Here is a 17,145-nt window from a genome sequence, read left to right as displayed (position 1 = left end):
AACCAGTGCTCTTAACCACTGAGGCATCCCTTAAGCCCTTGCTCTTGAATTCTTCACCCTTCCAACTAGACAACCATAGTGCTCAGATCCTAACATGCAGAACTAAAGGAGTACTAACTGGCCTAATGAACAGTTAAGAAACAGCATGGTTTTCTCCAAAAAATAAAGCGAGGCTCAGTAATTCTATGTCTCACATTGTTAAAGCTAAGACAATTACAGAATGTGTTTATGGTCTAAAGGATATATATGCTGTATATATTGAACAACATCAGCTTGAATCTGTTTAAGCGGTGTATTTGACATGACACCTGGCAATTCAAGGCCATCCATAGAGGGTTAAATGGATGCCTGTTATTGTCCATAACCTAAGAACTATTTGAGCAAATCAGATGAAGATTAAAGTAAGAGCAGCTCCCAACTAAAATGTTTTCTGAGCTTCTGTGTGGGAAAGTGAAATCCAAGGAAAATCCACTAAAGTGAGGCACACTCTTCCTCCGTCCATCTGCAGCCCTGGTTCTCCAGAGGTGAGTCTTTAGCTCTGTCCCCACCATCTGTCAGCTGCAGGAACTGCAAGTAATTAACTATTCAGACACCCAGGGAAACGAGGACACTTCATTAGCAAAGGGAACAAAGCCTTAGTCCTGGCTGCTGCCTTCCTCTCTCACACTCAAGTGGCAAGTTTTGTGGTGATGTTCCTTCTGCCATCTGCCCTACATTGCTAGCTCTGGCTTGCTTAAACCATGAATTTCCTTAAAAATAAACTGCATTCATAAAGCAAGGTTGAGGAAGATGCAGATCATTAAAGGAAAGTTAGCTGGTTTCTTATAGGTTCAGAGTAAGCCAAGATCGTGTCATCCACAATCATCTTGGAATTTTACATTCATGAAGGTGCTTTCCCTTCTCTTGTTTTTCTTTCATTTTATGAAAATGAGGCCTTTAATTGGTGGGATAAATGCAATTTCTCTTGTGAATATGCATAAGGTTCACAGTATGTCTGATTGCAGGTCTCAGAACTCCAAGCTGATTCCCAAAGCAGGACCATGCAGAACCTTCCTTCTCTTGATGTGCTCTTGCCTGAGTGTCTAGGCATCATGTGTGAACATGCTGGAGAGGTGGCATCTCAGGTTCCAGCCCAGACCTCCTTTGCTGGTCTATATCTGAGCAATCTCTGCAGGTAATGCAGATGAGCCAGGGTCTGAGAAGCTCCTGTCTCGGAGCTCTCTGTGTGCCTTCTCAGCAGTTCTGTGACGTTTGCATCTCAATTCTGCAGACTCCACGGATGGCACTCGGACATCTCAATCTGTGGATGGCAGGAGTGGAGGGGAGCAGGACTGTGATGTGTGCTCTTGCTTCGTGACAGCCACACAGAAGAGCAGGTGCTTCCCAAATGAGTGACAGCCAGGAAAGTGGCACCCTAGGACAGCGCAGCCCTGCAGAGTGGCCATCCTTGAATGACAGCTCCGATCCAGTGTGGTTAGCAACAAGCAGATCTGTTCGTCAGTGGAGGGTGGGTGATGATGGCTGCACAGCTGGGCCACATTGGGGTAAGAAGGAGAAATGAAAAGCCCATCTAGTACAAGGACTCCAGCTGATATTCAAGTCAGTATGTGCTGTGCACAGGCGGGCGTGAGTGCACACACATATACATGCGTGGCACACACAGGCACACAGACATACTGCAACGGGGTAGCTTTCTTTACAGTTCTCAGGGAGATCGCTCAACAGACAGCATAGCAAACCAGAGCACACAACTCTGCAGATAAGCCACACTGATTTCCCACAGAATGAAAACGGGAATGAAGTTGTTCCCAGGAAAACTGAGATCAAGGCTGTCATTGGAAAGCCAGGTTTCTGTAATTTGAAAATCCTTTCTGCTTTCCACTGGCTGCACATGTAACCTGGGCTCCTTGTTTACTGAACCTGTCCTTCTCTAGACAATCTCATCCAATTCCTCTCACAGCCGAGCAGGAGAGACAGCGTGACTGTTTATTAACATAAATAAGCGACTGGTGTGATTTGATTATTAGATGAATCAATCAAGTCTTAAAGAGACTAGGCAAAGCTAGTTTATTTCACATGTTTTCAAAAATACTCCTCGAGATTTCCCCTGAATATTCATTCATTAGTAATGTTTGTACGTGCAAATGGCGAGGACGGGGAAGGAGTGCCACAGCATCTGTGTAGAGGGAGGATGACAACTTTGTGGAGTCGTCGTGCCTCTCACCTTTAAGTCGTGCCTCTCACCTTTAAGTCGTGCCTCTCATCTTTAAGTCATGCCTCTCATCTTTAGGTCGTGCCTCTCATCTTTAAGCTCTAGGGATGGAACTGAGGACTGAGGCCATCAGATTTGTGCTGCAGGCATTTCATCGCTGAACCATTTGCTGACCCTCCGCTAGGCATCCTAAGGGTTTCTCTACTTTCTATGCTCCAAATTCAGTTACAGGTTAGCGTTGAGCAATGTCTCAGAGGATTTCTGAGCCACTAGAGGGGGCAGCTATCTATGATGAAACTTTAAATAGAAACCCAGTCAAAAGCTACAGTTGAGAACTACACAGCAAGAGTCTTAGGGAAGTCTGTTCCTAGGGAATTTAGTAATATGTTTTTCACAGGCTGCCTGCTATCCAACTTCTCTGAAATCCACACTACAACTCTGAAATCTGAAACCCTTCCAGCTATAGGTATTTTAGGACAAGGGAGACTCAGTCTGGATTGGTGGCCAGTGTGTGTGTGTGTGTGTGTGTGTGTGCGTGCGCGCGCACCTGTGCCTTCTAGCTTCACCTATTTATCCTCAGTCCTGCAACCCCCATTCAGTCATCTTCTTGATCTTAGAGAGTCATGAGAAAATTCTGTCCTGCTTTGGACTGCTCGCTGCTGGGCTCCAAACGGTAGTGCTGAGCTGATAGGAGATGAGAATGAACCTGCCTTTTTCTTACATTCCTCCCAGACGAAACTTCAAGCTCTCCTTTCTGCTCTTCACATCTGTGTTTGCTCTAACCCCGAGTCTAATCAGGAAGATGGTGACTGGCTCCTTTGCCAGGGAGACCATCCGTAGGGAAGTCTGAGCTTTTCCTTCTCGACATCTTGATTTAAAAGTCATTAGCCCACGACCTGTGGCGGGAGGAAAGGCACAGCCCTACAGCACTATGGGGAACATCCTGAAGACTCCTCTTCCAGGGCTCCCACTACGGAAATAAAGATCCTTGACTAGGCCATGGAAAAGATTTCCAGAATGATCTAGTTTGCAGCAGTGTTGGAGTTCATTCAGAGAAAAAAAATTAACTTACATTTAAGCATGAGGATTTTAACAGAAAGAAGCATTCAGGGGAAAAGTAAGAAACACCCAAGTAAGAGGCATAGTTCAGTCACATGAAGTCATCGCAAAGAGGACTTTATGAGTTCCTTATCTCCAAATGGTTGCTAAGGAACGTGAATGAGACAACAGGGTGGTTCTTGAGATAAGTTAAACAGAATTACAATTGAAAACTTAAAACTCCAGAAGGTAAGGATATGAGTTGGGTTTGTGAGACTCCCAGAGCGAAGAGAAAGATCACAAAGCTCAGATACTCACGGGCCTGACTGGTATCTTAACAGGCTCACTGGAAAATACAATCTCCTTTCTTAAAATAATAAAAGATGTGTGTGTGTGTGTGTGTGTGTGTGTGTGTGTGTGTGTGTAGAAGTCAGAGGCATTGGATCCCCTGGGCTGGAGTTAAAGTGGTTGTGAATGGCCCAGCATAGGTGCTAGACACAGAACATGGGTTCTCTGGAAGAGCAACCAGAACTCTTAACCCCTGAGCTATCACTTCAAGCCCCAAAAGTGTCTATCAAAGACACTTATTGTTAGTAACGTTTATAATGGATATTGCTAAATTGTGTTAGAATTCTTGATTCTCAGCTAGCAAGAGCCTTCCGCTCAATTCCAGAGTAAGAGGCTCTTTGTCTTTCCCACACCCCCATAATTTCTCCTGTCTTTCCATCCTGCCTCAATTCTGTTCAATCCCAGTTGACTTGTCGGAAGCCTCTGACTTGGGGACGGGCTTTGTCCCTTTTCAGTCACCTTGACTACAGAAAGGATGGAAGGCTTAGTTATTCTCCAGAACATGATTTTTCTTGGCACTGGCAAGTAGGCAATTTCATTTCCATTATAAATTAAAATTTGAAGACAATTATGGTGTTCCTCTTTATAATTACTATGGATTTTCTAGAATGTGCCATAGAGTAGTAAAGTGCTGAACTGGCTTAGATTATATTGTGAGTGCCAAGATACACCGACTCAACCCTTTTCATCTTTCTGTTTGCGTGGATGTGTGTGTGCCCACGTGTTTACATCCTTATGAATGGCTGTGTGTTTGTGTGCCTACAAACCTGTGTTGTAGACGCCGAAACCAGGAGATGTTATCAGCGGTCTTCCTCTTTTACTCCTTACCTTATTTGCAGGCGTGGGGGGGGGGGCAGAAACTCTCACTGAGCCTGGGGCCACTGGTTTATCTAGACAGGGTGACCAGTAAGCCCTAAGGGTTCTCTTGTCTCAGCCCCTGCCCACAATGCCACCATGCCTGGCTTTTCTGTGGGTGCTGGAGCCTGAACCAGGGCCTCATGCTTGCAGTTCGGTCATCGCCTCAATCCAGTTCTGATTCATTTTTAACCCAGAATTATTGCTATCTACAATCCTATTTACACCAATTACTATTAACTATAATTTATTATAAAAATGAATTAAACTTACAACCTTTTGACTTCCACTCTCTTCATATTGTTCTAGTTCACTTCTTAAACCCTTAAGAATTTCTTCTTTCTCTTTCAGCTTTCTTGCTAGGACGTTCATTTTGAGGTTTGCTGCATCTTGCAGGGCAGCCTTTTCTTCTTCTATCTCAAAGAATTTCTGGAAGGCAGAGAGGGGCCTTAAAAATTTGATCAGAAATTGCTTCATTTTAATTTGATATCTTGTAAACCTATTTTATTTTTATAACATGCTTACATTTCTTTGAAAATAATTCTAAATTATAGTACACAATAAAACAATACAGTATCACGTTATCTGATAAAGCACAAAGCATGGTACATTGTTCTGATTTTATCTGCCATCCAAGTAAGAGTGAAGAAGAGGAAGATGACTGAATATGTGGTTTCCCACAGAATATACATTTCCCACAGGCATCCCTCCCACAGCCACAAGACTTTGGTAGCCATTTGTCAAGACAAGTGCCTACTCGGCTAGAGGGGTGCACAAATCTGATTGACCCTGAAGAGAGCTGTTTCTGGAGGGTGTGTCTATACCAAGTGGTAGGCTCAATCATGACAGTTCTCACAACAGTCATAAGCAGACTCATTGCACTGTGAACTCAGTCACAAACTTCTGGGCTTGGTCCCACCACTAACACAAGCCGCTAAGTAATCTAGGAGGAAGCAAGCCCACCCGCATTTCTGATAGGTAACAGGTCCACTGGCCTGTGATGCTTACAGACCCTCAACCTGAAATCCATCTAATGCCTGTCTCAGCTGTGACTTGAGAGAAGTCTCACCTTCCCAGGACCGGAGCAGCAATCATGCTACTCCAGGCCCTTGAGTCATGGCTGTTAGCCACACGGCAAATCCCGAAACACCCTGGAACATCCCTGGTCGTCATTTCACAGTGGCAGCCCACTAAGGGACCGTTGGGGAAGTATGTGCCTCTATGCCTTCAGGGGAAGGTCTACTGATTCATATCACATTGCATGAGTAGCCCTGCAAGCCAATCCATCTCACCCAATACAGAAGCAGTCCTGTCCATCCAGAGACCCATCAGGAGACATGCTCACACAGGCTTCCTAAAGTAAGCCTGCAAGCATTAAATTAGTTCAGTTTCCGATTCCAGGGGCGCCCCATAACCCAGCTTCAGCCCCACAAAATCCATGATCCAGGGGTACCTCTGAACCCCCAGTGTCTATCACACGGATTCATCATTGTCCCTGGTACTTGTCTGGAGTGTTCGAACAAAACTATTCAAAGTAACTATAGCTAAAATAAGTAATTAATGAATGAATAATTTTAAAAGATGTAAAGTGTGACATCAATAGCATAAAATATTGGATGAATGAAAATATTAAAGTGTTCAGGGTTGTATGCCGTTGAAATTAAGTGAGTATTAGCTTAAAATTATCCCTTCCTCCTTCTCTCCCTCCTTCCCTGCCTCTGTCCCTCAGCTTTTTGACACAGAGTTTGGCACCTGTTGTCCTAGAACTCATCTCCCTACCCCAGCCCATGGATGCTGGCATGGCAACCATGCCTAGAAACAGGATCTTTTAACTATGAGGTAACTTATACACGCTTCTTGTCAACCACAGGTGAAATTTTTTTAAAAAAATCTTCTGGTAGGTACGCAAAGACAACAAGAAAACAAAGCAAAGCATAGGACTTCAAAGAAGGCAACAAATCGGAAGCAGTAAGAAAGGGGAAGGGGAGCAAAAGAATCATAAACTTGGACAACTGACCTAATGGCCACAGCAAGCCCTTCCCTTCAGTGACTTTAGCTTGTGAGCAAGTGGAAGTCTCTAACCAAAGGTAGAGCCCTGGAAGAAAGAAAGAGAAACAACGGACAACAACGCACTTCCTATCAAGACCCACTTTAGCCTAAAGGACACACACCGCCTGAAATCTTAAGGTAACACAAGATTTTCCCTGTGATTCCTAACCTAAAGAGAACGAGGACAACTAGACTAATATCCGACAAAACAAATTTGGATCCAATTGTTTTCACAAGAAACAGAGGCCACTGCATAATAATGAACCAATTTATGTAAAGGATGTAACAATCATAAACATTTAAGCACTCAGCTTTGGAAAACTGAAATATATAAAATAGATATTAACAACTTAAGAAAGAAGTAGCAATATGATAACTATAAGGGGATTTGCTAACCCATTAAATGTTTTGTCCTCTTGGGGTTGAACCTAGAACTTTACACATGCTAACTAGCACTTCACCACTGAGCTACTCCCCCAGGCTAATATTCCACTTTTAATAATAGATCAAACATAAAAGTTCAGTAAGAAAATGGTAGATTTGAATACATGAGAAATAGAAAAGAAGAAAAATACATGAAAATTCCAGGGTGGTGGCTAATAACCTGAGGTGTTTAGAGGAAGGCAAAAGGATCTCAAATAGCTTGGTATTGTCCGAGGATGAAGTTTTGGATAAATTATAGAATGACAGAAATGGGGAGAGATGGTGATCTTTTGTCACACGCCAAGGAGCTTAGACCATCCTACATATATGAAACACTACTTAACCAATGGGACTAGTGACCTTTTGGAATAACAACAACAACAACAAAGCCAAAGCAAACACATCAGCAAGCCAGAAGCTCATCCTCACTGAGCCTCCTTGGAAGACATTCTCTTCCCTCGATGAGGCAAGGAAACCTCTGAAGGTAGAACCACTGGATTCGAAGTGTAGTGAAATCTTCAAAAACTAAATTGTGGTGCTGATTACCACCATTAAGTCATACATCTTATGCTATGTAGCTGCATTTAATAAAACTGCTAAGTGACTTCACTGTACCAACATTTTCAATATACACTAGGAATAAGTCATAAAAATGTGACAGAAAAGATTACACCTTCTGAAGAAATAAACTATTACACAGGAAAAACTTGGCTATATAAAACATCTATAACTTATATAAATAACATTATAAAATTTTTTTCAAATATAGAAAACAGAAATGAATCACATTATTAGTTGGGGAAATTGAATGCTATAAATGGTAAAAACCTCCTTCACAATTTATGAATAACTTCTGACCTTGAACAAGCTTTAAAAAACATGCAAACAGAGTTTTGTTGAAGATGAAATAATCCTCCAAATTATTTTAGTTTATTTGAAAGAATAAAACATGCTAAGAAAATCATAAAGAAGAGGTAGAATAAACACAAAACTTGCTATTCACTTGCCTAGTCACAAGGCCCTGGATTCCATCCCCAGCAACACACACACACACACACACACACACACACACACACACAATATTAATTCAAAAAGTGCTAAAATCCTACAATTCAGAGTAAATAGATCATTTTATTGGCTTATTTGAGATAGTATCTCATTAAGTAGTCCTGTCTGGCTTAGAACTAGTAATGTAAACCTGGCTGGCTTCAAACTCACAGAGACTTCTTAATCCCAAGTCTGGGATCAAAGGCTCATGCCAGCACACTAGACTAGACTAGCTTTTCTTTCTTTTCTTTTCTCTTCTACTCTCTTCTCCCGTCTCTGTCTCCTCTCTCTCTCTCTCTCTCTCTCTCTCTCTCTCTCTCTCTCACTCTCTCTCTCTCCCTCTTCCTCCCTCCCTCTCTCCCCCTTCCTTCCTTTTTTTCTTTTTTTCTTTCTTTTTTTGATAATTTTCATATAGGGCCACAAAATATCCAAACAGACTTGAAGTGAATCTAAAGCTATCAATAAAGAAAAGATAAAATATCAATGGGAAAGGAAGCTATTCAGTAAATGATATTCTGAAGTGACACTTATCAACTCGAAGGCTGGTGGTGGCCTTCTCTCTCTGTTTTATAGGTTTTATAAAAACCTGAGTCCTGGTATTAAAATCCCATTTGAAATACTGACAGTAGCTTCATTTTTTTATAAGAAGTATAGATTAAACAATACCTTTCTGAAAATGAAACATATAGAAATGATATTACTTTTCAAGGTTTTCTTTTTGCAAGTAAAACAGTATAATATCTCACACAAATACTTAAAAGTTAAGTAAGTTTAAAAGCCGCACGCCAGAGCTGGGAGAAGTAACTATATCCTTAACTGGTCTCTAGGGGGCAGCAGAGAGCCAGTTATGGTTGTCCTTGGCTAAAAAACACTGACCTGCGGCTGGGGTCTTTCCCAGGCTCAACTGTTCCCTTATGATTAATCCTGAGCAAAGCGGGTGGCCAGGATTAGCAAGGTTTGTGAGGTCATAAGTCAAATCAAAGCTAACAAGTCTGAGTGAAGATTCAAATAATGGCTTTAATTTAACCTAACAGAGACAAATGTTTTAATCTAACAAGGCAACTAACCGCACTAGTGCGGGCTTGGTTAAAAATGCTGCACTAGCATATGCTTATGAAAACTTGGCAACAGGCAGAATTTAGCCATCTCTGCTTCCGCTCCCAGAAACAGAAATTTTGCATGTGAAGAGTGACACCCATTACTTTGCCATATTTTTGAACATATGATGTCTATGAAAAACAGTACTCCAGGAATTATTGAAGAAATGACTGATGATTGTAACCTGTTCTGATAAACCATAGATTTCTGAATTAGTCCTGCACTGTAAACAAAGGTTCTGGAGAATTCTTTGTGTGACTGTGGGGGGTGCGGTAAGTGTACACAGGTCCCAGGAAGTTGTCCTGTGGTTTACTATACTTTGTTCTGCTTTCTTGCTTTGACACAGTCTCTCACTGAACCTGGTGGCCCACAAGTCTCAACAATCCCCCTGCCTCCACTCCTACCTGCTGGGGTTACTCTGGACTTTTCCCAAGTGCTGGCATCCCCACTCAGATTCCTAGACATGTACTCTTAGCCACCACACTACCTGTCGAGCCCTAGAGATGAACACTGCTAAGTTAGCTTCTATCTCACTACAGGCCAGAGAGAAAATACAACCGTGTCTTTGTCAGAGCAGCCTATTAAAGATGGGACAGACAGCACAAGGCAGGGCCAGACTTTCGCTGTAGTTAACAACCACCTTGAACTCTGCACCTGCTCCCACACACGGCTAGAGTTAGAGCCTGTCTGGAAAGCAGCTGTAAGAATAGACCAAAGAAGGGCAGCGGCAGGGAGCCTTCTAAGGAATTTTCTCCCATGTTCACACATCTGGATAGTCTAAAACGCTTCTGCTGAGAAAGACATTATAGTCTACACAGACCCGTAGAGTCTTACAGGAGCAAATGCAAATGTTCTCTGAAGAAAGCTCCCTCTATCCTGGGGCTCAAAGAACTCAAAAGAGCATGAATTCATAGTTAAGAATTATAAAACTCAAAAGCAAATGTCATCTCATGAGGGAGGGCTAGTACTTGTGAGAGACAATTACCAGAATCTCAGAAACAGGAGGTGTGTAAAATATGAAGCAAAACTATAAATGCATGTAAACGTACTAATTAATGTGTGTTATAAATGCATGTAGACGTACTAATTAATGTGTGTTATAAATGCATGTAGACGTACTAATTAATGTGTGTTAAAGGCAATGTGGACACTGCAGAGACAGCTCCGTAAGAGTTGTGCAAGCGTGAGGGCCTGAGTTCAGATCCCAGCACCCATGTAAAAGCCCGGCATGTTGCGTGCATCTGTTACCCAGTGCTGAGGCACAGACAGGCGGATTTCCAGGACATGCTAGTCAGCCCACAGAGCTGCAAAAGGGCAATTCCAGGATCAGTGAGAGAACCTGTCTCAACCGGTTAAGCAGAGGATGACAAAAGTAGAACTCTTAACATCCTTCTCTGACCTCTGCATGGGCACACACACTCATGTTTACATACATACACACGTACATACATACATATAAACTATGTATATAAAAATTAGGAAGAGTTAAAAATGTCTTTCAAGTATGTCTGTTCGTTTTTGGTGGAAATTTTTATACATCACCCAAAATAGTGAAAACCATAGTTTGCTGTCCACTTATCTACTCATGCCTTCGGGTATTCCTGAGGGAGTCCTACACAGCCTTAGAACTCACATAAAGGTGGAAGGACAGAACCATTTCCACGAAGTTATCCTATGACTGTCACACATAAACAAACAAACAAACAAACAAACAAATAAATACAAAAAGGAAATAGAGTGATATTTTCTCCTGTGGATTCTGTACTGATTTTTTTTCCAACTTAACACAAGCTAGAATCATCTGGGAAGAGGCCATCTCAACTGGAAAAACTGCTTCGCTTAGACTGACCTATAGGCAAGTCTGTGGGGCATTTTTTTCTCATTGATGGCCGATATGGGAGAGCCAAGATCTCTGAGTGTTACTGGATTGAATAAGAAAGCAACTGAGCACTCCATGGTGAGAAAACTAGGAAGCTCTGCTTCAGCTCCTGCCTCCAGACTTGTGCCTGGATCTCCTGTCCGGACTTCCTTGATGATGGACTGTAAGCTGTAAGACTCAATAAACCCTTTCCTCCCAGGTGGCTTTCTGTTCTGGTGTTTAGCACAGCCATAGGAAGCAAACTGCGGCAAGTTTCTTCAATCTGCACATATCCTTTCCTATGGGAAACTCACCTGCTGTCCCATTGGTCAGGCCTGACTTCCAGTGCCCAGGCCATTGGTAAAAGGAAAGCTAGGGTGGAACTAATGTTTTCAGTCTACAAAGTTGGAAACGCTTCTGTGAGTTTAAGAGGAGAGGATGTGCAGTTGGTGAGGTTGGGTGAGAACCAAGCAACACTAACATCCACAACAGGCTCAGGAAAGCATCCACTCACAGTTACTAACTGATGCTCAATGATGAGAATGGCCACACTGAGAAAGGCACCGCCCTTATCTTAGAGCACAGAACATGCGGTTAGTTAAATGCAGACGTGCCAAATGCCATGCAATGATCACTGCGCCAATCGACCATAAGTATAAATACTTATTGAAATATATGGGAATGAAAGATGAGATTGTAGCTGTAAATACAAATAGAGTTGTAAGGTGCTTACTAAGTCTAAAAATCGTCTTTGAGAGTATGCGTTTTCCCACTGTGTGAGAAAGTGAAGCACCATACTGAACACACAGCAGTATCCTGTCCTTAGGGAGGCTTCTGCGTCACTGGGAGTTAAGGCTTGCTCTTTGGAACTCTAGTCTTAGGGTTATCTGACTCTCTTCTAGCTGGTTGCATATTCACCACAGAACCTTGGATGATCTGGGTGATTTGCCCAGGCGCTCGGGAAATGAGAGCCATTTTCCAGTGTCTTGAATGTTTTGCCTGCCATCATATAGTGTGGCCTTGGTGTGCTTAACGTGAGTGTCTATAGTCTAAGCCCAAATTCTCTGAGATGACCTGAAATTTGAGGAAACATATCCTCAAGCTCAAAGCAAAGAGTGGAAGCTCAAAGCGAGCTCCACTCTCTGCAGAAGCAGGAAGCAAAGCTTGCCTTGTCCTTGGCAGCACTCACTACCCACCTTGTACATCCCTCTGATAACAGCGATGGCATCGCTTAACTGCTGCTGGAAGCTTTTTCTCATGGTTTCTTCAGCCTGCAAACCAAAGACAAATGTAAGTACCACGGCACCTCCTGGGGAAGAAAGCTTAGCAACCATTCACCAATCAGTCTCTTGAGAGTTTCGATTTATCATCATTTCTTCTATACTGAAGCTATTGTAGCATATTTAATTTTCATTTGTGATTACCCAAGAGCAATACAAAGGGTCTGTGGATAAAATACAGATCAACTTGACAATGTTTCATTGTACACATCAACTGAAGTCTTACAGACTCTTCCTAGAACTGCTTAGAATAAGATCTATTTACATTCACATTGTTGTGAAGTCTGTAGGCTTTTTGTTTGAAATTTTAACTTTGTGTGTGTATGGGTGTTTTCCTGCATGTATAGCTGTGTACCCCTTGTGTGCCTGGTGCCCAGGGAAACTAGAAGAGGGAGTCAGAACCCACTGGACTGGAGTTAGAGATTGTTGTGAACTGCCGTGTGGATATTGGGACTCAAACCACAGTCCTCTAAAAGAAGAGCCAGCACTCTCAACCACGGGCACATCTCTCTAGTGCCCAGTTCTACTTTTTGATGAAATAACTTCATAAAAGGTTAGCTTTGCTGCTCTATAGGCTATAATAATTTTATTTTTCTAATAAATTGATAATATCTGCTTAGGTTAAAAATAAATGTTTTTTTTTTTAAATACTCTGATTCTCATATCCATTCTGAGTCTGGCATGATGTATAAACAACAAACAGGTGTTAGAGTCAGAAAGGACGGAATTTAAATATTGTACCCACCCTCATGTTTTGAGCTAATATAAGGTATTAAACTTGGAAAACTTAGTTTCTGAAAGTTGTATCTCAAGACTTTCCATTTGGGGATTGGGAGAGACTTGAAGATCATGTAAATGTATTCAAAATGCTTAGCAAAGCATTTACTATGCTATGGTTACTAAAATGAGTCTTTTTCTTTTATAGCACAGAAATAATACCATTCTTTAATATTTTGTTTTACAGCGAGTCTCAGTGTATAGATCAGGCTATCCTAAAAGGCCCAGAGGCCCTACAAAATGTCAGCAGATGGAAAGAAACCATAAAGATTAAGGCAGACATTAATGACACAGTATCAAACAATAACAAAACCAATACAAAGAATCAATGAAACAGAGTTGGTATTTTGAAAAGAAAACTGGGGTTAAAAAACCCTTAGTCAAACTAACCAAAGAGGGTGGGCAAGATGACTCGCTGGGTAAGAGACCTTCTACCAAACCTGATGACATGAGTTTGATTCCCTAAACCTATACAGTGGAAGGAAAGGACCTCCGACCTTCACATGGGTATCATGGTGATTGCATGCCTACCCCACTACATACACACAAACTAGTCAAAAGAAAGAGAGAAAGACCCAGTTTAATACTACAGACACACAAACTAGCCACTAGAAAGAGAGAAAGACCCTATTTAATAAAATTGTAAATTAAAATGGAGCCTTTGCAACAGATGACAATAAGATTCAGAAAATAATTAGTTATTATCTTTGAAACTTATATTTCAATACATTTGAAAGTGTAACAGCAATGTATGGATTTCTATGTGAAGATGACCAAAATTAAACCAAAATGAGATAAACAACTTAAAGAGATCTATGCTGTGGGAACTCCTTCAGCCAATAGCCTTTATGATATTGGCCCACTTTGGGCATGGTCTCATGTATTATAAATGTAGACAAAAAGCTTGTGCAGCTGGCTCTTCTGGCTGCTGAATAATAGGTAGATTAGTGCATTTACTTGTGAGCTATAATTTACATTGGTATAGATTCTTGTATATTGATGCAATTTCAAATTATATTTGTTAAATTGAGTATGCCCCTATTTCTGTTTATAATATTTGTGTACCTATGCAAATGTCATATATGTGCAAAATATGTCATATTGTATGCATGCATGTTTCTACCTTTGCTTTTTTATTGCATCAACATACAAAATAATATACATTTCTACCTCTGATCAAGATACTTATATATTGTTTACATTTTGAGGCCACGATCCTCATTTGCTGTACTTTCGTTTAAAGATTGTTCAATTTTTAAATATGAAGCCTTAGTTTTTAAGATATATAGGTATTAAAAATTACAGGTCAATAGTCATCCTTGTTTGTCATACTTATAGTTAGACCAGTCGGGTTCATTAGATGCATAGAGATTGTGTTCTGCATAGATAGGTAATCTTCAAACACTTCAAATAACTGTGTAATATGGTATTTAAATAGCTTAGGATTCTGTTCATGTGAGATACGGTTGCTCCTGGCAGCACTGATCTATTCCTGAGAGAATGCTGAGCACTGAAGACACTCTACTTGGAGCTTGTTTTCTTCTTGGCAAAACTGGCCTTTGGGCAAAGAACTGCTCCTGCTTTGACTACTGACAAAATACATGGTGTCCAAACTGGACAAGCAGGATGCAAACAAAAAGACTGCCAAATATTGCCAAGACAGGGTAAGACAGTTTTTCAAAATTTTCTTCCTCTGAAAATTGTCTGTCAGATACTGTAGGCCTTAGCCAAAGTTGGTTACCCCAACATTGCAAATGAGACTTTGGTGATTGCTCAGGTAGCCAGTTGTCTCTGTCATTTCTTGTACTTTTTTGGAATTGTTTAATTGCACTTCTTGTTTACTCAAGTAATATTGTTTCACTTCTCAGGTCTTTGATGGTGTTGAAGACTAGATAGTCATAGTTACTTTCTTCTCATGACTTAGTCAAGCCATTTTAAATATAAGACATAGACTCCTTAGGATAGGATAACTATTGAAACATTTAACATATGTTTCTTGTTTGTTGTTGTTCATGCTGGTTGTAATTCTAATTTTTATGATGTTTGATGTGGAATTCCCCATCATGTTATGATGTTATGATGTATGCTGTGAATATCATTGGTTAATAAAGGAACTGCTTTGGGCCTATAGGAGAGCTGTAGGGGAACAGAGCTAGGTGGGGGGAACTAAACATTGCTGGGAGAAAGGAGGCAGAGGAGAAAGCCATGTAGTCCCACTAGAGCCAGATGGAACTCTACCCAGTAAGCCACTGCCACATGGCGACACACAGATTAATGGAGATGAGTTAAGTTAATATGTCAAAGTTAACCAATAAGAAGCTAGACCTAATGGGCCAAGAAGTGATTTAATTAATACAGTATCTGTGTTTTTTTTTTTTTTTTTTTTGACTGAACACAGCCAGGAACCAACAAGCGGCCTCCTCCAACAAATTGGCACCAATGTGGTTGACTAAAATCCACTTAAAACCTGAGAGGTCTTAAAAAGGAATTCTAGGCACAAAATTACAGAGTTTAACACAGTTTCTTGCTATTTGCTGGTGGCATGCCAAAGCTCCTTTAAGAGAGGTTTTCCTGATTCAGTGGTAGTAGGAAAAAAGCTGCTCCATTTTGAAATACAGGCTTTCTGGGCCATGCTGCCAGGGTGACCTCTGGCTCTTTCAGGAGACTGAGCATTTAAATGAGGTTTGTGAGGAACGTGCTATGGCTTGCTTGGTGGCAACATGGACCAGCTGTGTGCCTAGAGATGGGGCACTGTGCATGGCTCTTGGAGGCAGTAAGCAGCTCCACCATGCTGGGCTGGGCAGAACAAGCAGGCAGTGCCATATTTCCCCTAGTAATGGTGCAGCTTAAGTTTTTAAGAAGTGCTTAGCATTTTAAGAAGCACTTCTAGACATTAAAGGATTACAGATACACAATAGGACAGATTAAGACATAAAAGACCTCTAAATAGGTCACAGTATTGGATAAATGTATGTAGGCTTGAGAGAGAGAAGAAAAAAATATAGTTATAAAAGGAAGTACATGGTTTAAAAAATTAAACACAGTCTTTAAAGAGACAGAGTAGATATTAAAAAGTAATAGAGTAAAAATAAGCCATGCAAAGATAAATTTACACAGAGAGTCTGGATTATGCATATTATTGTGTTTTCTTTGAATTCTTTGACTGTGAAGGAGCAAGTACAGAAAGACATTTCACTGTATGGGCTGCTAAGCTAAACCAGCATGTATATTATAAAGGCATCTTGTTTTTAAAATTTGGATCTAAGGATATGTTGCTTTGGAAAAGAGGTTCTTCTTTTGTTTCCACAGAAGATGAGTACCTGTGGATTTCTACCAAATTAATGTGGTTTGATGGACCAAGAGCCCCTGACATGTCACATTGAACACCCCTCAAAAATTACTTTGATCAATAAGAATCAGGAAGCAGTTTGGAGAAGAACTATGCCCCTATTCCCAAATTTATATTTAAAGGGGGATAAGCTATAGAGATTTGCATTGGTATGGATCTTGGTTTATTGATACAAATTTAAGGTCAATTTTGTTATACTATATATGTGTGTGTATATATATATATATATATATATATATATATTTCTGCTCTTGATTAAGGTATTGCATTTGTGTAGCTCATTTAAAAATTTAATGTATATTTAAGAAATATAGGTTAATAGATAGTCATCTATAATAGTCAAGCTTGTAGTCATGTTACTTAGATTTTCTAGATGTGCAGAGATGTATTTCATATGGATAGGCATTCTTTAAACCTCTCAAAGACTACAGAATATGGCATTTAAAATGTTTAAGAACTTAGGACTTTTCATGACATGAGACATATCTGCTCCTGGCAGCACCAATTATTTCAAGAAGAAGATGAGCATCAAAGAGGCTCCTTTTGGAGTTGGTTAGCCATTTAGGCAAGAAACTGCTATTGCCTCGACTGCTTGACTAGATATGCAGGACTCACAGAAAAAAAGACTGTTGAAGTTGCCTAAAGAAGGTGAGATCATCCTTCAGGCTCCTGCTTCATCAAAGAGACTGCCAGACATTCTGCAGGATACAGAAGAAAGTTACTGACAAACTCCCAATATAGGTGGAACTGTCTTTGAAATTTCCTGCTTCATGGAAAGGTCTGCCAGATACTATAGGCCTGTGGGTTGAAC

The 17,145-nt window shown here is 40.8% G+C and overlaps 1 protein-coding gene across 1 annotated transcript in view; it reads right to left on the bottom strand.

Annotated features, from left to right (window-relative positions):
* C6H10orf67 (chromosome 6 C10orf67 homolog) overlaps positions 1 to 17,145 on the bottom strand; it is a 97,439-nt gene that overhangs the window by 60,937 nt on the left and 19,357 nt on the right. The window contains exons 4-6 of the mRNA XM_042055317.1: positions 12,125 to 12,199; positions 4,727 to 4,882; positions 1,916 to 1,925 (exon numbers count right to left, since the gene is read on the bottom strand). Of these exons, the coding sequence (XP_041911251.1) occupies positions 1,916 to 1,925; positions 4,727 to 4,882; positions 12,125 to 12,199 (241 nt within the window). The remainder of the gene's footprint in view (positions 1 to 1,915; positions 1,926 to 4,726; positions 4,883 to 12,124; positions 12,200 to 17,145) is intronic.

Source organism: Arvicola amphibius, chromosome 6, assembly GCF_903992535.2.
Source record: "Arvicola amphibius chromosome 6, mArvAmp1.2, whole genome shotgun sequence".
In the NCBI taxonomy this organism is placed as follows: domain Eukaryota; kingdom Metazoa; phylum Chordata; class Mammalia; order Rodentia; family Cricetidae; genus Arvicola; species Arvicola amphibius.
This window is presented reverse-complemented; position numbering and strand designations above follow the sequence as displayed.